The sequence below is a fragment of the Budorcas taxicolor genome, chromosome 8 (genome assembly GCF_023091745.1).
Source record: "Budorcas taxicolor isolate Tak-1 chromosome 8, Takin1.1, whole genome shotgun sequence".
NCBI lineage: Eukaryota > Metazoa > Chordata > Mammalia > Artiodactyla > Bovidae > Budorcas > Budorcas taxicolor.
Genome location: NC_068917.1, coordinates 86704771 through 86731547, shown reverse-complemented (window position 1 = coordinate 86731547; position 26777 = coordinate 86704771). Strand labels below are relative to the sequence as shown.

General features: G+C 36.3%; 2 protein-coding genes across 2 annotated transcripts in view; one reads left to right on the top strand and one right to left on the bottom strand.

Moving 5' to 3' along the window:
- CENPP (centromere protein P) overlaps positions 1–26777 on the bottom strand; it is a 233351-nt gene that overhangs the window by 117257 nt on the left and 89317 nt on the right. The gene's annotated exons all lie outside the window — the stretch shown is intronic.
- OMD (osteomodulin) lies at positions 17493–19748 on the top strand. Its single transcript, XM_052644664.1, has 2 exons — positions 17493–18426; positions 19420–19748. Exons 1-2 carry the CDS (start codon positions 17493–17495, stop codon positions 19746–19748), a joined length of 1263 nt encoding a protein of 420 aa, XP_052500624.1.

The following is a 26777-nucleotide window of genomic DNA, read 5'->3' as shown; positions in this document are numbered from 1 at the left end:
GAGTAAATAGATCTGTTCTTCACAGTGAGGTTTCCCAGCTGCTGACACTGTAAGCTAGATCATTCTGGGTGGGATGGGGCCGGGGCGGGACAGAGAAGGGGTGCTATCCTGTCCTTTCCAGAATGTCTGGCAGCTCCTTGGTCTGTATTTACTAGATGCCAGTAGCACTTGCACCACAGTGTGACAATCAACTATTTCCCCAAAACATGCCAATGTGCCATGTGGAGCCAAACTGTAGCTGGTTGAGAACCACTGATTTATAGAAAATTTACTTAATTTCTAAATTCTGGCACAAGTTTGCAAACCTGAAATAAAATAGTTATTTTTGCTTGGTAAAACAGTCAATCCTAAAGGAAGTCAGTCCTGAATATTAATTGGAAGGACTGATGCTAAAGCTGAAACTCCAATACTTTGGCCACTGGATGCAAAGACCTGACTCATTGGAAAAGACCCTGATGCTGAGAAAGATTGAAGGCAGGAGGAGAAGGGGATGACAGAGGATCAGATGGTTGGATGGTATCACCGACTCTATGAACGTGAGTTTGAACAAGCTCTGAGAGTTGGTGATGGACAGGGAAGCCTGGCATGCTGCAGTCCATGGGGTTGCAGAGTCAGACAAGACTGAGTGACTGAACTGAACTGAACTGAAAACTGCAAGGGCAAGATCAAAGTGTGATTAAAATAATACCACCAGTAGTGATATAACAGAAAGAGCCCAGGGATGCAGAGGTCTGAGTTGAGAATATATACCCATAAATCCAGTTCCATTTATAGCCTTGAGCTAATCACTATCTCTTTGAACCTGTCTTCTCATCTAAAAAGGGTAGGGATGACACACACTACTGATCTGACAGGTTGCTGTAAGAACTGAATGAAAAAAGTGTATGAAAAATGCTCTGCAAACCATAAAGATTCATGAAATATGCTTAACTATTATACCAGACAATAATTTACTGACAAGAAAAATGAAAGATTATGAGGTTTAAAAGCAAAAAAAAATTCATAACAGGGCTTCCCTGGTGATACAATGGTTAAGAATTCGCTTTGCAATGCGGTGGACAATGGTTCAATCCCTGGCTGGGGAAGATCCCACATGCTGTGGAGCAACTAAGTCCATGCGCCACAATTACTGGGCCAATGCTCTAGAGTCCACCCACCTAGAGCCTGCGCTCTGCCGCAAGAGAAGCCACAGCCATGAGAAGCCCGCACACTGCAACAAGGAGTAGGCTGTATTCACTGCAACTAGAGAAAGCCTGCATGCAACAAAGACCCAACAGAGCCAAAAAATGAATAAATCTTTAAAAAAGGATAAACAACAATGACAATCATCTTAAAATTAAAATGTTCTAAAGTTCTAATAGTTTTAACAAATACAATTCATTTTCTACAATATATCATAAAAATAAGATGTGACATCATGCCACTTATGAGAACATAAGTAGAAATTTATTGAAATTGTAATAATCCAGTTTTGGGAATTAATAATTAAATTTATAAGTTAGTGCTAAGGTTAGAATCATCTAAACAAATAAATTAGTTTATGATCTGAACATGTTTGTTCAGTCACTCAGTCGTGTCTGATTCTTTGGGACCCCACAGACTGTAGTTCACCAGGCTCCTCTGACCATGCTATTATTCTGGCAAGAATATTGGATCAGGTTGTCATTTCCTCCTCTAGGGGATCTTTCCAACACAGGGATCAAACCCATGTCTCCTGTGGCTTCTGCATTGGCAGGAGGACTCTTTACCACTTAGCCACCTGGGGAGCCCTATGATCTGAATAGAAAAGCTTAAAAGAAAGAAGCTTTTCTTTTTAAAAAGGAAAGGCAGCAAAAATTTCTAACTACTGGAAACGATTCCTGAAATCACTAAAATTAATTTCCTGTAGTTAATGTCTATGTCTTTCATCCCACAGCTGTTAACCATTCTTGGTTGTAAGTTTGCAAAAAGCAAATCAGTACTAAAAGCATAACCACCCAAAACTGTATTAAAGTTTTCTTAATCATATTTTATGGTAAATACAAAATATTACCCACTAAAAATCTGTTAAAGTTTGGAAGCAAATGAATTACTGCAACTTACTGAGTTTACTAAGGGCTTCCAGGTAGAAAAAAAAAATCTCAGAGACTATCTACCTTTATTTCCTTCCAAATACTACAGTAAAAAACGATCACAGAATTCACAAAACAAATATAATACTTTTAGAAAATCACCTGAAGTTGCTAACAGCTTTTTTTAAAAATCAATTTTGTTTCTCCTTAAACTACAGCATTATTTTTCTTTCCTTTCTAATTCCAGTTTTTGGTAAAAGAACTGTCTTATTTTGGAGGTGTGTTAAGAACATTTTCAGATATTCTTCCAAATGCCTTACTTGAATTTATTCATTTAATCCTCACAACAGCCCTATGAGGCAGGTACCTTTACCTATCTAGGATTTGATCCCAGCAGTCTAGCTCAAAGCTTTTAACCATGATAAAACACTAATGTTTTAGTTAGTGAGATCAACCTTATAAAATAGTGGACAGTGCTTCCTCCTGGAAATTCTACGCCTATTGGCTTCCACACACCACGCCTTTCAGGTTGCTCTTTAATGGCTAGTGCTCCTCCTCAATACTGTTTTGGCCTCTTCACTTTGCTCCTGATAAACTCATGCATTTCTAAACATTAGCCATAATGTTTTAGGTAAGGCCTCTGAAATTCACCTCTCAAAAGTGGATTTTACTGGGGATTAACGAACTCTCAAAACCCAAATAGTTGGAGATATAACATTCAATAAAAATCAATATCAAAAACAATTTCTTTCAAACCTACACAGACCCTCTTGAACTCTTCTTTCCCCCAATCTGTCTGGTTTTAAACTTCAGCAAGTGCCATTCCTGCTCTACCTCCCATGTTACTTGCACCCATTCCTTCCTTTTTATTCTCATTCACCATACCACAAATCACTTTATTTTCTATTTGTAGTATCAAAATAAGTTCCTGGCCTCATTTTGCCAATTCAACTCTATCATGACTAACCAAACAGACTTACATACTATCTGGATTATCAGTCCTTTATCAAAAGACTATAACTGTTCCCATTGATCATAGAATTACAAAAAATGCTTAATTCACCTTTCAAGATTATCTATGATTTTTGAGATTTTTATTTCATGTTTACATCTTTTTATACTCCAGTTGAAAATTATTTACTATTTCTCAAATATGCTCTGTATTTTCTGGCTTCTGTGACTTTATTAACACAGCATCACGTGCATCTGTCAAAATCTTTCCCAACTTCAATTGTCTGTGTCAAAGTTCACCCTTCTCAGTTCATCTTCCTGATTCTCCTACAAACAGATGTGGCTTCTCACATCCCATCTCCAGAACCTTCCCAGTATTTTAATATGCTTCTCTTTTGCACCCATCACAATCTTAACTTATTGTGGCTATTTAAATATGGGTTTTTCCCCTTCATATCCTCTAGAGAATTGTAGATATCTTGATTGTAAGCACTGTATTCTTAAGATTTTTTTTTAAAATATGGACCATTTTTAAAGTCTTTATTGAATTTGTTACAATACTGCTTCTGTTTTATGTTCTGTTCTTTTGGCCAAGAGGCACATGGGATCTTAGTTCCCCAACCAGGGATCGAACCAGCAACCCCTGAGTTGGAAGGCAAACTCTTAACCACTGGCCTGCCAAGGAAGGCCCAGTATTATGTTTTAGTTAGGTCTGCATCCCTTTTCTCTCTCCCACCAAAGGGTAGCACACTTCGTTATCTCAAAACATACTTCTGGAATCAACAAAGGGTGTTTATTGAAAGGAAATAAAAAGCCTTTATCCTCACTCTAACAAAGCAATGTCTTTTTATCCTACATATCTTTCTTTTCATCCTAGATGCACCCTGCCCTGCCCCGCCACCTGCAGCTCTCTCACAGACGTATACTTACCTGATGCAGATGTATTGTGTGTCCCACACTACTCTGAAATAGGGGCAGATGGCATTTTCTATCAATGCATTCAGTGTTTTCAAAAGGATTTATTATAGTGTCTATCACAGGCTCTGGAGAACTCTAAAAGAAACAGATCCTCCCACCCAAGTAGCTCTGAACAGTGCTGTAACAAGGTAAGCATTTCCAGCAGTAACATCTCTCCCTTGCTGAAATAATATGATAATAAAGACAACTGCTTGAAAATGAGCCCTTCCATAGTGGGGGGAATCCCACACATCTAAGTCATCACAGAGCACCAGGCTGAGCTCCCTGTGTTATGCAGCAACTTCCCACTAGCTATGTATTTTACATATGGCAATGCATATATTTCAATGCTACTCTCTCAGTTTGTCCCACCCTCTCCTTCCCTTGCTCTGTCCGCAAGTCCATACTCTACACCTGTGTCTTTATTTCTGCTCTGCAAATAGTTTCATCAGTATCATTTTCCTAGATTCCATATATATGCATTAGTATGTGATATTTATCTTTCTCTTTCTGACTTACTTCACTCTGTATAACAGGCTTCAGGTTCATCCACCTCAGTTCAACTAACTCAAATTCATCCCTTTTTATGGCTGAGCAATATTCCACTGTTTATATATGTACCACAACTTCTTTATCCATTCATCTGTAGATGGACATCTAGGTTGCCTTCATGTCCTGACTACTGTATTAGGTTGGTGCAAAAGTAATTGTGGTATTATATTTTTGAATTTTGCTGTTTTATATTGGAATACATTCTTAAGTAAATGTGGTTATGTTATGCATCATTTCAATGTGCATTTCTTACTTTAAGTTTTTTTGCTAATTACTTATTACTTGCTTTATATTTATATTACACATAATATAAATTAAATGTATTTTATATGTATTTTAGACTAGGGAAATGATGTTACACAAAAAGCAAATTCAAGTGATTTGCTTATTCCATTCAAAATGGGTCATAAAGCAGCAGAGATAACTTGCAATATCAACACATTTGGCTGAGGAACTGCTAATGAACGTACAGTGCAGTGGTGGTTCAAGAAGTTTTGCAAAGGAGACGAGAGTCTTGAAGATGAGGAGCACAGTGACTGGGATCAGAAGTTGACAATGACCAGTTGAGAGCAATCACCAAAGCTTATCCTCTTACAACTACATGAGAAGTTGTTGAAGAACTCAATGTCAACATGTGGGCTGCACTTGAAGCAAATTGGAAAGGTGAAAAAACTCAGGAAGTGTTGCCTCATGAGCTGATTGAAAATAATAAAAAATTGCTGTTTTGAAGTGTTGGCTCCATCCATGGGATTTTCCAGGCAAGAGTACTGGAGTGGGGTGCCATATATGAAACAGCAATTACTTTTTCACCAACCTAATAGTGCTGCAACGAACATTGGGATATGTGTGACTTTTTGAATTACGGTTTGGAGATTTCTTTTTTAATAAGGAAAATTTATAATGGAAGCAAAAGTTGAAAAACACTAAAATGAACTTTCATGTACTTCTGACTCAATTTTTAAAATGACCAACTTATGTGTGTGTAAGGATGTTCAGTTATGTCTAACTCTTTGTGACCCCATGCACGGTAGACTGCCAGGCTCCTCTGTCCAGGGGATTTTCCAGGCAAGAATATTGGAGTGGGCTGCCATTTCCTTCTCCAGGGCTCTTCCTGACCCAGGAATCGAACCCACGTCTCCTGCAGCTCCTACACTGGCAGGTGGATTCTTTACCACTAAGCAATCTGGGAATTCTTATAGCTAATTATATTCATTTACACTCTCATCATTATTACTATTTTTAATAACAGCATTATTTGAGGTATAATTCACATATCATACAATTCACCATTTAAAGCATACAGTTCAAAAAACAGCATATAGCTCAAAGATTTTTAATATATTCAAGGTTAGCAGGCATCACACAATTAATTTCAAAACATTTTTGTCACTTCAAAAGGAAATCCTGTCCTGATTAAAATCACTCTTCACTTACTCCCAGCCTTAGGTAACCACAAATCCACTGTTTTTATCAATTTGCCTATTCTGGACATTTCATATGGAGAAGGCAATGGCACCCCACTCTAGTACTCTTACCTGGAAAATCCCATGGATGGAGGAGCCTGGTAGGCTGCAGTCCATGGGGTCGCTAAGAGTCGGACACGACTGAGCGACTTCACTTTCACTTTTCACTTTCATGCACTGGAGAAGGAAATGGCAACCCACTCCAATGTTCTTGCCTGGAGAATCCCAGGAACAGGGGAGCCTGGTGGGCTGCCGTCTATGGGGTTGCACAGAGTTGGACATGACTGAAGTGACTTAGCAGCAGCAGCAGCAGCAGCAGCAATACTCCATTGTATGAATGGACCACTTTAATTCATTCATACATCAGCTGATGGACATTTAAGTTGTTTTTACTTTTTGGCTATTATAAATATGCTGCTATAAATATATGCATACAGTTTTTGTGTGAACATATATCTTCGCTTTTCCTGGCTATATACTTAGGAGTAAAACTGATTGGTCAAGTGGAAACTTTATGTTCAATTATTTGAGGAACTGTAGATTGTTTTCCAAAGTGGCTGTGCCATTTAAAATTTTCATCAGCAATATATATAGATTCTAATTTTCCCACACCGTCACCAATACTTGCAGTTGTCCATACATTTTACTTCAGCTATTAGAAAGCATGAAGTAGCACCTCACTGTGGTTCTGATGTACATTTTCCTGATGATCAGGGATATTAAGCATCTTTTCATGTATTTATTGATCATTTATTATCTTTGGAGAAACATTTATTTAGATTCTCCAGTCATTGTAAATTTGTCATTATCATTATTATTGACTTGTATGAGTTTATTAACTATTCTAGACACAAGTTCTTAATCATATATATGATTTGCAAACTTTTTTTCCCCACGTGTGTGTGTTGTTTTTTTCTCCCCACTCTTGTGGTATCTTTTGGTACAGAAAAAAAAAATCTAAATTTTAATGGTACCCAATTTATATATTTTTCTTCCGTTTCTTATGCTTTCAGGGTCACATCTAAGAAACTGATGCCTAACTAACCCAAGGTGATAATGACTAATTTTTCTTCTGAAATGTAACAGTATTAGCTCTAAAACTTAGATCTTTATTCCATTTCAACTAAATTTTTGCATGTGACCCAGTTGTCTCAGCACCATTTGTTCAAAGGAGACCAAAATATAAAAGATTTCTATCACTCCAGAAGGTTCTTCCATGCTCCCTCCTAGTTCATACTCCCACTTCATCCAGCAAACATCCATTCATCCACTCACTGCACCAGCAGACATATCCATCCCAGAACTTTGCCACTGGCAATATAACCATCTCCTAAAAATTTCCTTAATAACTGTTAACCTGAGTAAACATTCCAATCCCAAAGAAAGGCAATACCAAAGAACGTTCAAACTACTGCACAAATGCACTAATCTCACACGCTAGCAAAGTAATGCTCAAAATTCTCCAAGCCAGGTTGCAACAGTATGTGAACTGTGAACTTTCAGATGTTCAAGCTGGATTTAGAAAAGGCAGAGAACCAGAGATCAAATTGCCAACATCCGCTGGATCATCAAAAAAGCAAGAGAGTTCCAGAAAAACATCTACTTTTGCTTGATTGACTATGCCAAAGTCTTTGACTGTGTGGACCACAACAAACTGTGAAAAATTCTTCAAGAGATGGGAATACCAGACCACCTGACCTGCCTCCTGAGAAATCTGTATGCAGGTCAAGAAGCAACAGTTAGAACTGGGCATGGAACAACACACTGGGTCCAAATCGAGAAAGGAGTACGTCAAGGCTGTATATTGTCACCCTGCTTATTTAACTTATATGCAGAGTACATCATGAGAAATGTCAGGCTGGATGAAGCACAAACTAGAATCAAGATTGCCTGGAGAAGTATCAATAACCTCAGATACACCACCCTTATGGCAAAAAGCGAAGAAGAACTAAACAGCCTCTTGATGAAAGTAAAAGAGAAAAGTGAAAAAGTTGGCTTAAAATTTAACATTCAGAAAACTAAGATCATGGAATGCAGTCCGATCACTTCATGGTAAAAGATGGGGAAACAGTGGAAACAGTGACACTTTATTTTTGGGAGTTCCAAAAATCACTGCAAATGATGACTGCAGCCATGAAATTAAAAGACACTTGCTCCTTGGAAGAAAAGTTATGATCAACCTAGACAGCATATTAAAAAGCAGAGACATTACTTTGCCAACAAAGGTCCCTGTAGTTAAAGTTATGGTTTTTCCAGTAGTCATGTATGGATGTGAGAGTTGGACTATAAGGAAAGCTGAGTGCTGAAGAACTGATGCTTTTGAACTGTGGTGTTGGAGAAGACTCTTGAGAGTCCCTTGGACTGCAAGGGGATCAAACTAGTCAATCCTAAAGGAAATCAGTCCTGAATATTCATTGGAAAGACTGATGATGAAGCTGAAACTCCAATACTTTGGCCACCTGATGTGAAGAACCAACTCACTGGAAAAGACCCTGATGCTGGGAAAGATTGAAGGTGGGGGGAGAAGGGGACGACAGAGGAAGAGATGGCTGGATGGCATCACCAACCTGATGGACACGAGTTTGAGTAGGCTCCAAGAACTGGTGAGGACAGGGAAGCCTGCAGTTTTGCAATCCATGGGGTCGCAAAGAATCAGACATGACTGAGTGACCGAACTGAACTCAATAAACAGGGAAACACATCTTATCACTTTTTCCTGAATCTGAAAATGCTATTGCTTTGTACTTTATTTGCAGTCAGTGAAAATAAAGACAAAATAAAACATTGAATGGATTATATAAAAAACTTTATTTTTCTGCTTCTCTTGAATTGGCAAGCCGACTTTTAAACAATTTATTTTTAACTGAAGGATAATGGCTTTGCAACATTACTTTTGTTTCTGCTATACATCAGTATGAATTAGCCTTAGGTATACACATGTCTCCTCCCTCTTGAACCTCCCCATTTTGGAAATTTGTGTGAGGGTGGAGAGTACTGGATGCTCCATGAGCCTCTGAGTGCTCTTTTGCACTCTCTGCCATTTGTGCCTAATAGTATACTGGCCTTTAAATTTTTTTTTTTTTTGGTGAGAATTTGGTTTATTTTGACCCTCGATTTCTAGTTAAACAGTTTAGTCTCTGGATTTCTCATGCTTTGTGGAAATACATATTTTACATTCCCTGAGCCAGGGGCAGGGGGTTCAGGATGGGGGGACACATGAACACCCATGGCTGATTCATGTCAATGTATGGCAAAACCCATCAAAATACGATAATTAGCCTCCAATTAAAATAAAGAAATTAATTTAAAAGAAAAATAAAATTCTTCTCTTTATACTTCCTTATATGATGAGGTTTCTATGGTGTCTCCCAGTTTTGTTATTGTGTGGTTTATTGATTTGAATTGTATTTTTTATCTCACGTGGTTTAGTTAGGCGTTAACTGAGAGAAATACAAACCAACAGTCCAGTTGTCTGAATAGTAAAGATTAGCAAAATATCTTCTTGAAATATAAGCTATCCCTTCAAAAATATTAAGAAAGAAGGTACAATATCATTTGCATATGATTCATATGTACCTGAAAAACCCAGGAGAATCAACTGAAAAATGACAACAGTCATGCATATAACAAAAGATAGGTAGCCATAATATATTAAAAAAGAAACCCTTAAAGTCAATCAGAAAGACAAATAACATAATAGAAGAATGAGCAAAAAAAAAGAAAAAATTAACAGGCATATCTCAGAAGAAAAAACTCAAATGGCTGAAAAACATTCGAAAAAATGTTCAACCTGTTTAGTAATAAGGGAAATGGAAATTAAAATCAAAAGCAATACCTTCATATACCAAATAAATTGGGGAAATAGTCAGATAAGTGTTAATGAGGTCTAAAACAACTGTTGCCTTTCATTCCCACCACCTCAACGTGCCTGTCTGTAAGCTCCTTCCAGCAGTTCTGCCACAGCTGCAGTACCATACCTTTCCAGCATACATCACAGTAGTGTCAGAACTATTGACTTATACCTCTGTGCTCATTCATTTTTCCATTGCACTCTATACCACTTGATATATGTTTATTTTCTATCTTCCTCTTCTATGATTAAAAAGAGACTATTTTAGCTGCTAGGTCCTCAGCAGCTAAAACTGCCTTTAATAATGCAGGTGTTCAACAAGTATTAGCTGGATGAATAAATTAATTAAAAATGCTTATTATGGTTTATTACCATAATTACTAAGTCTCAGTCAGACCTTTCCTAGCCAGCACTAATTATTTGGATCTGAGATATTGAATCTACTTCAATCAAATTGTAATCATAGAATGTAATTTAGATTTTTACCAATTCAACTGACTTTTCTCCCTAATTGCTACAATTATAACCATCAACTGAGGGAATTCCCTGGCAGTCCAGTGGTTAGGACTCTGTGCTTTCACTGCTGAGAGTAAGGGTTCAATCCTTGGTAAAGGAACTACGATATTGCAAGCTGCACAGCATGGCCAAAATAAATTAACTAATTAAAAAATAAAATAAAATAAACTCCAACTGAAACAGTGAACTATCACAATTACTTGCAGCTTCTATTTTTCCTCTAAGGTCTGACTCAAACCAACTCTCCCATCCCCTACCAAACTAAAACTTGATGAAATCATCAACCTTATTTAAATTTCCTAGATACTACTTTTAATTCTGAGTGTTCCAGTTATTTATTGATAAATATTTTCACATTTGTTAAGAACATGAATAACAAAATCACTATCATAAGTTCAAATCTCAGAGTTAAATGAAGAATTAAAGAAAAATTAAGCTGCTAATTTTAAATTAATCTTCCAAAAGAACTATCAGGGCATATAGAATAATTTTTGGATAAAGTACACAGATTTGCTCTCTCTTCCTTAGTGTGGAAGCCTGAGGTTTAAGAACAAACACTAATAGGAAACATATGGAAAAGATCAGTAACGGGATGAAATCTTGGCCCAAATACGATTAGCCACGTTTTACAGACCAGTGTCTCAAATAACAGATAAGATTTTTATAATATTGCCAAAACATCTCCTGAAACACTGTACATGTTTTAAAAGTATGAAGTATAACCAAATAAATCTCGTGAGTTATTTGTAAAAACTTAATGGAAAATACTATTTTGAGGAAACAAAAACAAATTTCAAGAATCACTTTATCTTATTAGTTTGTACAAGCTTGAAAGAATCTCCCAAAAGAATGAACTCAAAATTCACTGCCAAGAGACACAAGTTAACTCTCTGTTTAAAATATGAGAACGTTAGTATAAAAATATAGCATTTAAGTAGTTAAGTGATACTCTTCAGGAGAGACTGTTCAGTGAAATTTGTAAATTTCCTATATCTGCAAAATAAAGGCAAAAATGGTTGGTCAACAGAAGTTTCTAACTCCATCTTATTTAATATTATAAAATTATGTTTTGTACTAGTAAAAATAGACAAATCAGAGATATACCTTCTGAGTAAATTCCATAACAAAGAGAATAATTCTATTTCAAATATTTTATTAGAAGGTATGCTAGTGGCTATATTTGAGGGGAAAGTGAGAAAGCTGATAGAAAAGGTATAACTCTTTTTATGGAAAAGCAATCTCATGCTTTGTGGAAATACAATCTAATCTGTGTCACAAATGACAGTCTATTTCATTTAAAAAATAAACTAGAAGTGAAATGGTGTATATTTCTAATCCTGATTCCTTGTCTTAATAAAGGAAAGCACTGGTGAGAACACAAGGTTATCAGATAACCAAAGTCTCAAGATGACTCTGAGTTCCACCTTAAAATGCCAAGACACTGAACTCCATGTTACTGTGAACCTTAATTTGAAGAATTCTTTGGCATGAAAATGAAAATAAAAACAGTAATCAGTACATGCTGTTTCATTTAGTTCTGTTTGCCTTTCATATTAGAGGAAATTCTTGCCATTCCTCAAACCAAAATTAAGGGGGAAAGAAAGAAGTAAGCCACATAAATCTGACCAAGAACACAAGCATTTAAATTAAGAGTCCACAAAGTTTCAGATAATGAAAAGAAATACATAATTTTCATTCAACCCAAGTATTTTCCAAGCAGATTATATTTGCTTAAATTGCTATAGCAATTCAAGGGACAGCCCTGCCTGAACACAACAGTTACTGTGGATTTTTAAGAGACTCAGTTTAAGAATTCAGGAATTTCTGATTCATTCACAGGATTTGCAAATTCATCAGCCCCTGAAAACTAAAGCAAATTCAACAGGTATGATGATAAAATAATTTTCAATTTTTTAAAAAATTCCTGCTGTTAAAAGTTAAGTGTATTTGATTTAACATTAAAATAGATTATAGCCACCATAAATGCATAATTTTGGTAAGCAATATCTGGTAAAAGTTACATTAAATTTTGATTAGCCAAATATTCAGGGAAAGAAGTAATGCAGGAAATTTAATTTTCTAACTTAAGGTTTACCCAATAAAATAATCTTTGTTTAGATTTTCTTTTTTAACTTTGAATGAAAGATTTTCAGGTTAATACAGTAGTTTTCTGTTTCTCTTTCTTTCTCTTTCTCAACTTTGACAAAAAAAGTTGCTGACAAAAAGTCAGCAAACACCTTTGAGTCATACATCTGAGCAATGCTAGAGATTCTGGTTGTAAAGAAATGGGCATTTGTATAAATTTCACTGGACATTTTCTCAAAATTTCTCTATTAACCAAATATTACAATGTGTTTGCCTCTTCCTCAAAGAGAAAATATAAGTTCTGTAGCTCTGAAGGATCTAGTTTCTTGGGTTTCAGTTAACTAAGATTCAAATGTATTATGGCTAAAAATAACCTTGAGACTTTCTTTCATAGCAAGAATCTTACTTCTTTAGGCCTTGGGTGTGATACTGACGTATACAACTTTAATTTTACAGACTTAAATTTAAAACTGCTTTGGAAAAAATTCTGAATTATATACTAATAGTTGGTCTCATTACATTTTAGCTTCTATGGCATACCAATGAGACAAGTATTTAAAATAATTAAATGCTATGAAGCTTTCAAATTATTTCAAACTTTCCAGAACAAAATTCCATCTCAATTTGATTAGTAATTTAAGTTAGAACTTTCTTGATGAAAGTATGAGTGTTTTTTTCCAGGTAGGAGAAATGTTATGACACAGAAACTTTTTTAGCTATAATATGAAAAATACACATTAAGAAATAATTTTAAACGCCTGGTAACATGTTTCACTTTGCTTTAAACTTTCTGTTTCACATTTGTTATTTTTCTACTAAACCAGGTAATAGAAAAGTGAATATAATATATTGTGACAGAAATATTTAATAGAAAAGAAAACAGCCATGTTCTCTGTGACTATGTTCCTTTAGAGAAATCACTGTGGTGAAATAAATGCCTAGAAACAATCAACATTAGTAGTAATAAACATCACCAACAAGATGCAATCTATAATTAATCAATCAATCATTCATTTAGCAAATTTTTGAGCACTTCCACAATGTTCATTGTACTACAGCCTATCAAAAATTAGAAGTTGGGATATGAGATGACTGACAATGAGTTATAATGTTTCACTATGACTTATCCTATAGGAAACATGGCATAAATTGCTGAACATCAAAGGTAGAAGTAATAACAATATGCTTAACAAATGACTGGTAAACAATTAGCTGAATGAAAAATTTGGATGAAAAGAAATAAGATCACTGTAACAAGTAAAATGATCAGGGGTGAAGTTGAGGAGTAAGAGGAATAGAAAATAATGGCTATATCCATGAAGACGGAATGGATTTCTGAACAGAAAACTGCAGTAAGTCAAAAGGGAGTGGGACAAAGTTGAGCTATAGAGCCAAGGTCTTCCATGAATGAGGGCTCAATGGATGAGCTCAGATTCAGAAGACAAACTGTCTTCAAGGAAAGACCTTTCTTCTTAGTTGGCCAAAAAGATCAAAAGCAGATAATACTAAGAATCTCCTTATTTTCAGAAAGGCCACCATCTTCAGGTCTGGATGCCAAGTCAAAGGTAAAGGCTGAACTAAAAAGTATCATCTAGGTCTCTCCCCCCCACCCCAAATTTCTCGTAACTATCGAATAGTCACAACTTTAATTTTCAAATATAAGGTTACTAATTGATAATTACTGATGTTCTTAACACAAGGGTAAAATTCAGAGCTCTAACGAGTAGTGCTGTTTTTGAAGTTCAACTGTATAACAGTCAACCTCTGAGACCCTCTACATGGCCTGATCCTGCGTAGTTGTATGTTTTTGCCTCTTTGCTTCTACTTTCATCTCAACTTCATGGAGCAGTACTTTAAATGAAGTATGACAAGTACTTTTTAAAAAGGTGATATGCTATAGTACTGATATAATGAGTATATAAAATACTATAAATTTAATATGTAAAATATTATCAACCAGAGAGTAATATGTATAGAATGTTCTATTATCCATTCCTGCTAATCTCCCCAAATCTTGGCCAAATGATGTCTACAAAGATTTCCCTGTCTCACTCTTGCAGAGTTAAGCCACTGGCTCCCACAGCACTGATATCTCTGCTGCAAGCCATAGTTCCCTTTGTCTGAGAATCGGTTCACTGTGTTGTGACTCTCTTGTCCACTAAATTGAATGCTCTTTATAGAAGGAGCCATGTCTTCATGTCTTTTTCAGTCTGTGTTCCCCACCGATCACAATGCCTCACCCCTAAAATTCAAGACAATTACTGAATAACCAAATCAAACTAAATAAATCACTAGTAATATTTTTTACTTTGGGATGAGACCATACTCTTTCACTTCCCCTCCCAGGACACTTACTTGATGCACGAATACTGCAGTGTGAAGATCATGGCTCAACTATATTAATGAACTAGGTGTTCATTCCCAACATGCAAATTCCTAAGATCACAATTTAGGCCTCAAGGTTCTGGGCCAGATTAGCTGTACAATCTTATTTTGCTATTTCAACAGTTAGCCACAACTTCCCAAACATCTCATCCTTTGTTGCTTTACATGTTTTTTGCTCATTTCTTTTATCTGCAAATTTTCTTCTCTACTTCCCTCTGTGAGAACCTTCATATTCCTTCAAAGTCTAATTTAAATGCCATGTCCTTCATGGATCAAATGGATAAGAAGGAACAACAGATGGAATCTAACTGATTATCAAAAGGAAACTACAAATTTCAAAGGCAAAACTGTTTAAAAAGATCAAATCATTACTGTTTGGCATTTTCTGTAGGAAGGGATAGGATTAAATACAAGACAATATATTAGAGTAAATGATTATCTATTATAGTTTCTGAGTGAAAAAGGAAGCAGGGTCATCATCCAAAACCAATGGGGAGGTTTTAGAGGCTTGTGTAGGAGAAAGGGAAAAGGAATGGACTAATGAGATGTCACAAAGGCAGCATTTGAACGGTCATGACTTTAAAGTGAGCCAGTTGGCACGGTCCTATTGCTGTCAGCTGCATGAGTCAGGCTATGGGAGGATGGAGAACTGGAGTAACCAGGGTTGGACTATGAAGATTCAAGGAGCCAGCAAACTGAGGGCATGTGCAGCGATGGCCATGATGCACTATGGGTCTAGGTTGGTAGGACCTGAGTATACTGAGAGGTATGAATGAGGAGCAGTGAAAAACAGTTGGATCAATAATTTTTAGGTCCCATTGAAAGTGAAAATTGTTGCAGTTGGAGTTACTACATGAAGTAAGTTATAAAGACAGGAGATAGCAGCCAGCATGCAAAGGACTTGCAGTACCTTTGACAAGGCCCTTCATGTGGGTGCATAAGGGCAAGCTCAGCCGCTTCAATTGTGTCTGACTCTTTGTGACTATGGACTGTAGCCTGCCAGGCTCCTCTGTCCACAAGATTCTCCACTCAAGTATACTGGAGTGGGTTGGTATGCCCTCCTCCAGTGGATCTCCCCAACCCAGGGATCAAGCCTGCGTGTCTTACATCTCCTGCACTGGCAGGCGGGTTCTTCATTGCTAGTGGCACCTGGGAAACTAGAGGAATATTTACATTCTGTACTATTCAGATTCTGACAAGAAAAGAAAAAAAGACTAAGAAACTAAGTTGTTAGGATCTAGGGCACCCTTTCTCAAAGAGGGTTCTGTCAGAGAAAATGATTTAAGTAACTATTTTTTCATTTATCCAATGATGAAAAATAATACCATTCTAGATGAACAGGAGATAAGCTGTTTCATTACATACAATGATGTAGGATATTAATTCTGTTAGAATATTAATCTTCTCATGAAATCCTAGATAAGAAGGGTAGAGAAAAAAGGCCTTATAATAAAAGAGGTATTTTTTTTTTAAACTTTTCCTAAATAACATACTTATTCCATCTGGATCACTTTCTAATTTGGAAAGTACTTTTAACATGCATACCTCATATGCATTTATGACAATAACAACTACCAAGTGAGATAAGCAGGCAAGTGATTATAGTTCTTATTTTACTGATGAGGCAAGAGGCAGATATAAGTGACTCGACTGTCATAAGTGATAGGACTGAAATGAAGGTTTTCAGGCTCCTCATCCAGTTCACATATCCCATCATTCACTACAACTTCAAGTTTCAGCACGACTGTTGTCATTTGTCTCTCTTTCACAAGCTGGGCCTCCCTCCTTTACAATCCTACCCCACACATACCCTCCTTTTCACTGTATTGCACGTCTGATTCTCCACTAGACCTAAACTCCTAGGAAATAAGGAGTGTGTTTTTAATACCTGTGTATCTAGAAATTAACTCAAAAAAAAATAGTGGAAAGAAAAAAGCTAGGAGGGTAATTAGGAAAAATGTATAGAATAACCAATTAGAAACTAAAACTTTGTAGAATGTAAATATTGTGTATATCTAGGATTTGATGCAGTTATTCAAGTAGAGTCAGAGACAAAATAATTGGATTCTGGAAACGATTTCACAGGGAAAATTTGAAGTGACAATCAGACTTGGACAGAAAACACTAAGAGGAAACATGATATTTATTTTTAATATCTCAAGCTTTCACATAAAATGGAGTGTTCTGTTTTTCCGAAGAACAGAAAAGAACATCAGCAAACAGGAGTTACAGTGGGCAAATTTTGGTCAGGATTAATAATCTCCTAAGTAACTAAAACATAGGGTCTTTCTTCTCACAGGTAGTGAACATCACTGATGGGGCCAAATAGTGAGACCATCTAATATCCATATGGAAAAAGCACTTAGCTTTGGGGTAGAAAGATGTCATGCTATCATTGTGAATCCACAGTTTAGTAAGCAAGACAAATCGAGATTCTCTAAAAAGATGATTACTTAGTCTGGTTCAATGCAGTATGAGGCTTTTTAAAAAATATCACCTTAAACATTAATTTTGTTTTGAGCAGCAGCCATTAATTCTGGACGTTCTTTTACATATTTCAAATCAGACATAGATATTGTACATTTTAGATAACTGTCAATTTATATAAGAATTATTACATGTTTCACTCACTTTTTCCACTATATATTTCCCTTTGCCTTGTAATAGGACAAAAAAAGGAACATGGGCTTTTCAAGTTCAGTATGTGTCCTTTTCTTCTTTCTTGGAGTCAAAGTATATTGCCAATATGAAAGTTATCAATGGGATGAAGATTATGACCAAGAACCAGATGATGTCTACCGAACGGAATTCCAATTAAATATAAACTATGAAGCTCCATTTCATCAGCATACTTTAGGTTGTGCCAGTGAATGCTTCTGTCCACCTAACTTTCCATCATCAATGTACTGTGATAATCGCAAATTAAAGACTATCCCAAATATTCCAGCACACATTCAGCAAGTCTATCTTCAGTTTAATGAAATTGAGGCTGTGACTGCAGATTCATTTATCAATGCCACTCATCTTAAAGAAATCAACCTCAGCCACAACAAAATTAAATCTCAAAAGATTGATCATGGTGTGTTTGCTAAATTGTCAAATCTACTACAGCTTCACCTACAGCACAACAATTTAGAAGACTTTCCGTTTCCTCTTCCTAAGTCTTTGGAAAGGATTTTTCTAGGTTACAATGAAATCTCCAGACTGCAGACAAATGCTGTGAGTGGGCTTGTAAACTTGACCATGCTTGATCTCTGTTTTAATAAAATTGATGATTCTATGTTACAAGAAAAAGCACTTGCCAAAATGGAAAAATTAATGCAGCTCAATCTATGTAATAATAGATTAGAATCAATGCCTCCTGGTTTGCCTTCTTCACTTATGTATCTGTCTTTAGAAAATAATTCAATATCTTCTATACCAGAAAATTACTTCAACGAACTTCCGAAACTTCATGCGCTAAGAATATCACACAACAAACTACAAGACATTCCATATAATATTTTTAATCTTTCCAGCCTTATAGAGCTCAATGTTGGACACAACAAACTGAAGCAAGCATTCTATATTCCAAGGAATTTACAACACCTATACCTAGAAAATAATGAAATTGAAAGTATGTAAAATTTCATTTTGTGTATGTCTGTGTTTTACTATTTATTTGTAATTTTTATTTTATATTGGAGCATAGTTGAATAACACTGTTGTGTTAGGGTCAGGTGTATAGCAAAGGAATTCAGTCATATATATACAAATATCTATTTTTTTCAATTCTTTTCTCATTTAGGTTACTACCAAATATTGAGCAATGTTCCCTGTTCTAGGTCCTTGTTGGTTACCTATTCTGTTCATCTATTTATTTATGGCTGTCCTGGGTCTCTGCTGCTGCAAACGGGAATGACTCTCTAGCTGTAGCACACAGGCTTTTGAGTGTGGGTTCAGTAGCTGTGGTGCAGGGGCTTAGTTGCCCCACTACACGTGGAACCTTCCCAGACCAGGATCGAACCTGTGTTCCCAGCACTGGCAGGCAGATTCCTAACCACTGGACCACCAGGGAAGTCCATTATTGTCTGTTAAAGATACAAAAAAAAAATCTTATTTTGTTCTTTTAAAGAACAGATCTTTAAAAGCCCATGCTTTAAATCGCACTACAAATTACAAATGGTTGCTTTGAAGCTGGCTAGGGAAATGGCAGAAATGGGCCCCAGAGAAATTTGTACTTCAAGGTTTATAGTCTTTTCTATTAAATGTTATCACTTTGAACTTTGAGAATATGTACTACAGAGTATATGAAAAAATATGAAATACTATAGAGTATACAAAGAAATATGAGATCTTGAATAGTAGAACTATACGTGATTTTCACTTTTTTTTTCTGAGATTGTTTCTGCTAGGAATTTATTACTTAAATAATTTATTTAATAATTAAATAATTACTTAATAGCCAATGAAGCCATCATTTATTTAGATAATATAAAATTCACTTATAGTTTCATTTTATTATTTGATTACTACAAAAATAATTAAACCTAATAAATATTTTAATAAAATCCATTATAGTATTATGGATATAATACAGAAGGATTAATTTTTAATTTGTATTTTTCAGATGTCAATGTCACAGTGATGTGTCCATCAGTTGATCCACTACATTACCACCATTTAACATACATTCGTGTAGATCAAAATAAGCTGAAAGCACCAATAAGCTCATACATTTTCTCCTGCTTCCCTCATATACACACTATTTACTATGGTGAACAACAAAGTACTAATGGTCAAACGATACAACTGAAGACCCAAGTTTTCAGGAGATTTCAAGATGATGGTGACAGTGAAGATCACGATGATCATCATGAAGGCCCAGAAGGAGAAGGAACAGAAGAAAACATTGATGCTCACTATTATGGAAGTCAAGAATGGCAAGAAACTAAATAGGTACACATTTATAACTTCATAAGATCTTATTATTCAATATAAATTTAGCTAAATATGCATAGCTCATAGTAATATGGTTAGAATTGAGTACTCAGCATACTAAGATCAGATTGAATTTAGGTTGTTGATAACATCTGCATCATTATATAGGATTAGAATTCCCTCAAAATGATACAAATCTTGTAGAAATATAAATTAGAATGACAAGTAGGATCAAAAACTACACTTTGAACATAAAATTATCATGTTGAGAAAAAAACCAAGTATGCTCATTTATATTAACAATAATTTTTCTAAAAATGATGAAAGAAGTAGCATTAGAAACTAAAAACTGTAAACCACGCACTTTAAATCACTATGAGTATAGTGTTTAAACGCCAAGAGGTTATATTAATGTAATAGGCAGCAACTTATTTAAGGAATAGACGATTTCCTTTGATTTAATCTCCAGAAAAGCTTTCACATTTTTATTTGGCTATCATCACCATGACAGCTACCCACCCTGGTCCTACCACTTAGAGCACAGAATGATAGTTTTGATTTTCAAAAGAGATTATCTTAACTAAGGATCCAAGGCACACAAATTTATGAAATCAACTAGTCTTACTTTTTTGTTGTTTGTTTTAAATTTATTTATTTATTTTTATTGAAGGATAATTGCTTTACAGAATTTAACAGTTTTCTGTCAAACCTCAACATGAATTAGCCATAGGTCTACATATATCCTCTCCCTCCTGAACCCCCTTTCCATCTCCCTCCCCATCCCACCCCTCCAGCCTGACACAGAGCCCTTGTCTGAGTTTCCTGAATCACATAGCAAATTCCCGCCGGCCATCTATTTTACACATGGTAATGTAAGTTTCCATGTTACTCTTTCCATACATCTCACTCTCTCCTCCCCGCTCCCCATGTCCATAAATCTGTTCTCTATGTCTGTTTCTCCATTGCTGCTCTGTGAATAAATTCTTCAGTACCATTTTTCTAGATTCTATATATATGCATTAGAATACAATATTTATCTTTCTCTTTCTGACTTACTTCACTCTGTATAATAGATTCTAGGTTCATTCGCCTTACTAGAACTGACTCAAAGGCGCTCCTTTTAATGGGCGAGTAACATTCCGTTGTGTATATGTACCACAACTTCTTTATCCATTCATCTGTCAGTGGATATCTAGGTTGCTTCTAGCTATTGTAAACAGTGCTGCAGTGAAAAATGGGATACATGTGCCTTTGAAATCGACTCGTCTTACCTTTCTCTCAGAGCACCAAAGCAACAAAAACTTAAACCTTGTATTTGGATGTCTGCATGCATGCATGCTAAGATGCTTCAGCCATGTTTGATTCTTTGCAACCTTATGGATTGTAGCCGGCCAGGTGGGGTCGCAAAGAGTCGGACACGACTGAGGGACTCAACTGAACTGAACTGAGGCTCCTCTGTCCATGGAGATTCTCCAGGCAAGAATACTGGAGTGGGCTGCCATGCTCTCTTCTATGGGATCTTCCTGACCTAGGGATAGAACCGGCATCTCTTATGTCTCCCACATTGGCAGACGGGTTCTTTACCACTGGCACCACCTGGGACGCCCATTTGGATGCCAGAAAAACAGCATAATTTGAATTTTAGCAAATTCCAGCTATTATACAACACAATCTTTTCTATGTTCCATTTTAATTGGGATAAATATTTTTATAATAAATTCACTAGAGAAAGGTTTCAGTTACATAAAAATTTGCTAATAAATAATTGCTCTATTTATAAGATTAAGTTAATGTTAGCACAAGAAAGTATATCAGCATTATTAACACTTCTATTTTCCTAGCACAATATATTAGAAACATATATGTGTATCAGCCAATGTTTATGTACATAGTGCTAAAGTTGAATAGAGTTCCTTTGAAATTTGAATAACAGGTTTTGATATCTTCTTTAAAACCTTAATAATCACATATCATTTTGAAGCATTTTAAGTATGCCTTATAATGGAATATAACTTCTATGATGAACTTTCTTGATTTACCAGGTTAGTATTTTATAGAATTCCTCAGGTAAGGAATAAACACAAATCTGGGACTGCCTATATAGGAAACTCCTAAAAAAAATTTTTTTTAAAACAGTATTCAAAAAGACCAGACAATTAGAACAATATTTTAGAAGCAGTTTTCCAGGAATGAGTCTACCTTTTTGGAGATGACAGTTTAAAATGAAGCCTCTAATGCTCATTTATATCTTTGAGCAGGTTATTAACATTTAGCAGAGACAGACTACCTGTGTGTCCTAGGGGTTAGCTCAACAATCCAGAGTGAATATGAACAATACTCCATTCATTCACTTAATAAACATTCATCAAGTCATTTGGCATGTAGGGCTTAGCAATGAGAGGTCAAACAGAATAGGTATGTGCATCTGTGACACTGTAAGGCAACAGCTATGATGGTAAAGAGTAAATGTTAGTGATGTGGGTAAAGCACATTTTCAAAAGAGGTAAAAACCTTTAAGGACCATCTCCCCCTTTACTGACATTTTAAAAAACAGGGTTACAAATGTAAACATTTATTATGAACTAACATATGGAAAACACTGTGGATGTTTTATGAGACGAGAAAGAGAAGACTATTTAAAATTTAATGAGCGCTGTCAGGAAAATGCAAACTATAAAAAACTACAACCAGATAGTTTACATTCCCTGGATGGCTGAAATCAAAAAGGCAGACAAACAATAAGTATTAATGAGGAGATGCAGAAAGCGGAATCCACTGGTGACGAACTCAAATTGTACAGCTGCTTTGGAAAGCAGTCTGGCAGTCCTTCAATTAGTTACCTATGAACCAACAATTCCCTTCCTAGATATATACCTAAGAAAACTGAGCACATGTGGTCACACAAAAATATGCACAAATGTTCATAGCAGCATTATCCATTTATAGCCAAATAGTAGAAACCACCCAAATGTCCTTCAGCTAATGAAAGGATACACAAAATGTGGTATATCCACACAATGGAATATTATTCAGTCAAAAGAAGGAAGGATGTTGATACATGTTATAACAGAGATGAACCATGAAAACATTATGCTAGCTAGTGAAAAGTCAGTCACAGAACACGTATCGCATGATTCCATTTATATGAAATGTCTAAAACAGGCAAAACTATAGACACAGAAAGATTATTGGTTGCCTGGGGTTGGGGAGCAGGAGAAACAGGGGAACTAGGCAGTGACTGATAATGGATAGAGAATTTCTTTTTGGGTGATGAAAATATTCTAAAATTGACTGTAGTGATGACTGTACAAGTTTGAAAACACCAAAAGCTACTGAATTGTACCCTTTAAAAAAGTGAATTGTATGAGATGTGAATTATTTCAATAAAGCTGTTATTTAAAAATTTAACAAAGAAAATAAGATGTAATAACTCATTCTAACAAAAGAAAGAAAGAAAGAAAATGTGGCAGTAACTGAAAAATGAGATGAACACAGATATATTAACTTTACTTCTGGCCAGGATGTGGTGAAGCAACTGAAGGCTTCAAGGAAGAGGTGGTACTTTGATGTGTGAGTAGTGACTGACTGGCAGGAGTGAAGAAAATAAGGTCCCAAGGTGAGATTAACATAAAGATGAGGTAATTAGTTATTTCGCTTCTTGTATAGTTAAAACACTCCAAATTTTGAGAATTATGGAGCACCTATTTTTATCTCCTCCTAAACTGACAAAAGAAAATATATTTAAGAACAGGCTTAGTGAAGAAAAAAACCTGATGGAAACATGGAATTTGAAATCAGATACACGTTGGTAGAAGCCTGACTTCACTCTTGTAACTAAGCAAGATGACTCTGAGTGAGTTACTTCTTGAAGTCTCTCTGCATTTCTGTAAGGAAGGTGGTTCTCACAGGGCTGTTATAAGGATAAGTAGAGATAGTATACATACCATAGCATTTAACAAAGCACATGCCAGTTACAAGGGTTTCCTGTGGCTCAGCAGTAAAGAATGCCTGCAATGCAGGAGACGAAGGAGATGCAGGTTCGATCCCTAGTAGGGAAGATCTCCTGGAGGAGGAAATGGCAACCTACTCCAGTATTCTTGTCGAGACAGTCCTATGGACAGAGGAGGCTGGCAGGCTACAGCCTAGGGGGTCACAAAGAGCGACTGAGCATGCACACACATGCATGCCAGTTACAGGTATCCTACAAGCGGTAACTATTATTGCAGCACGTCCAGCCCAACCTCCCACTGGATCTATGTGCCCCGAGCCGTCAGCTGTGCTTCACATGCCTCAGTGGACCCTCTAGAAAGGAGTTTGCATCTTTCAGGTTCCTTCCAAGGTTCTATTGTACAAAAGATTAGTAAACAAGAGAGAATTTACTAAAGGTTTCATTAGGGAGAGAGAAGAGAGATCTAAAATCATATATCCACAACAAACATATTCCAAGTCATTATTTGATGGATTAGCTTTCCAAAGCACCTCTAGATAGCCTAGAAGGATGGGGAGCAGAGTTTCCCAGACCCTTCATGAGGCATTTGGCTGGCTGGCTCCTCTGGCCAGAGTAAGGTGAAACTCTTCTTGTCTATTACGTAGAAGAGGTCAAAGAGGCCAACTCTGCTCTCCCTTTAAAGGCAAGTACGTATAAACACATCACAAAATGTCCTCCAGCTGCAGGGCCCAGAGGGAGGCAGATGAACAACCATCTTACATTAATCAAAAACGTGCAGAGGAACTCATACCCCAAGTAGTTCTCAGTAAAAAGAAAACAAAACAAATAACCACCACTGCTTTCTGTAGAACAGAAGAATAAAGTTCTACCTCCTACCAGAGTTACAGAAAAAACTAGCTGATATATCAGGAAAGAAAAAGATGAAAATTCATCAATTTTCTCATTACACTTCAAAATATTAGCTATATTAGTTCTGAGGTTGAACTTTCTGTCTTTGTGCCTACTAATGAATAAATTCAAATGACACCATGAACCCAAGCTTAACAAATACATTAAAAAGGAAATAAAAATAAGGGATATTCAATAAATTTGATTACAATATACTGGTTGAGAATGTTTAGCATGTATTTAAGTATAACCTGAAAACTATACATTTTTTACTTTATTCCTCAAGTTGGAACCACTAAACCAAAACGCAGATATATGCATATCATATAACACACATAACCAATTCCATGGTATGAAAGCTGAAAAAAATAAATCTGTTTCTTCTGTATACTTTTACTGTAGCAAAGAAGTCCAAGGAAAGCTAGAACTAAAACTCCAATTTCCTGATTCCAAATCCATCTTTTCTAAATCTTGGAAATGAAGAATAACAGCAGCTGGAAACAAAATTAAATCATAACAGCTAAAAATCCAGTTTCTTTTATGTTCCAATTTCCTAAGTAAATATAACCTGCTATGCCCAGCAAGTAAATACCACAGCATTTCTGGATATGTCTGTCGTTGCATGCTTAGGTTACAAACTTATTATATGGGGACTCATGTATACTACTCAGAAAAAATCACAAATATGATCCATTTTAAACATTAACCCTTATTTATATTGAGTTATGATTCCCCTCCCTTTAAGTTTTAGCCTTCTAGTCCAGAAAGTACTTGGGTTCCCATCTTTATTTCATTTGACCAAATGATTAGGCTTTAGGTATAAGCAGGTATTTGAGATGGAGATTCAAATCACAGACGTCCCACAAAAAGCCCAGAATGTTGGTTAGAAACAAGTCAGAGGTCTTTCCCATACTGAAGGAGCAATGATTACACAAGGTAAAATTCTGATACACCTTCAAAGACATAAAACCCTACGAAGATACCAAGGATAATGTAGTAGGGTTAACAAAAAGAACTCCACAGAGATAACCCTCTCAGTTTTGGATAAATACCTGCTCTTGAGCCTTGATGGCATTCATCTTTCATTACTGTGCAGTGAAAGTTAAATAGTTCTTTCTGGAGTAGAAAACAATCTAAGTTTGAAACATATTTTACACTGAAAGAATTTGACTCCAAAGAGCAGTCTGTGCTTTGTTCAGCTTCTAGGAATTAATCTATATCTTGGTTTAAAATGAGGGTTATACTTAATGGACATGAATTTGAGAAAACTCCAGGAGACAGTGAAGAACAGGGAAGCCTGGTGTACTATAGTTCATGGGGTCACAAAATGACTTAGCGACTGAACAACAATAACAATTCTTTTGATAGTCCCATGGATAGCGAGGAGATAAAACCAGCCAATCCTAAAGGAAATCAACTCTGAACATTCATTGGAAGGACAGATGCTGAAGCTGAAGCTCCAATACTTTGGCCACCTGATGTGAACAGCCACTGGAAAAAGACCATGATGCTGGGAAAGACTGAGGGCAGGAGGAGAAGGCAGCGACAGAGGATGGGATGAATGGATGGTATTACTGACTCAATGGACATGAGTTTGAGCAAACTCTGGGAGATAGTGAAGAACAGGGAAGCCTGGACTGCTGTAGTCCATGGGGGTGCAAAGAGCTGGACAAGGCTTAGCAACTGAACAACAACAACAACAGATTTTAGGATGGGACAGGCCAAACCCAACAGTCTTAGGTTGGCCATGCCAGAAAGACAACCATGTGGTTTAGGATGGGTCATGTGGAATCAGTTAAACTGGGGGCAGAGTTCAAACATGAGGAATACTCAGTTGATCAGGCCTATGTAATGAAGCCCCAGTAAAAGCTGAACCATGAGGTTCAGTAGCACTTTCCTGGTTGGCAATACCCATGTTCCTTGTCATGCATCAATGCTGGGAAGGCACTGATGAGAACATCCTGAGAACAATACAAGTTCTGTATGTGGAACCCTCCCAGACTCTGACTACTGCCTCTCTTCCTTTGGGTGATTATTTATGTGTATAAATGGCAACCCTCTCCAGTACTCTTGCCTGGAAAATTCCATGGACAGAGGAGCCTTGTAGGCTACAGTCCATGGGGTTGCAAAGAGTCGTACACAACTGAGTGACTTCATTTCACTTTAGTTTTCTCTGTGATAAACCATAACCATGAAATAATGGCTTTCAG

Coding starts and splice junctions, on each gene's coding strand:
- OMD (XM_052644664.1), top strand. CDS start 17,493: ATGGGCTTTTCAAGTTCAGTATGTGTCCTTTTCTTCTTTCTTGGAGTC. Junction 18,427..19,419: donor AGAAAATAATGAAATTGAAA/GTATGTAAAATT, acceptor TGTATTTTTCAG/ATGTCAATGTCACAGTGATG.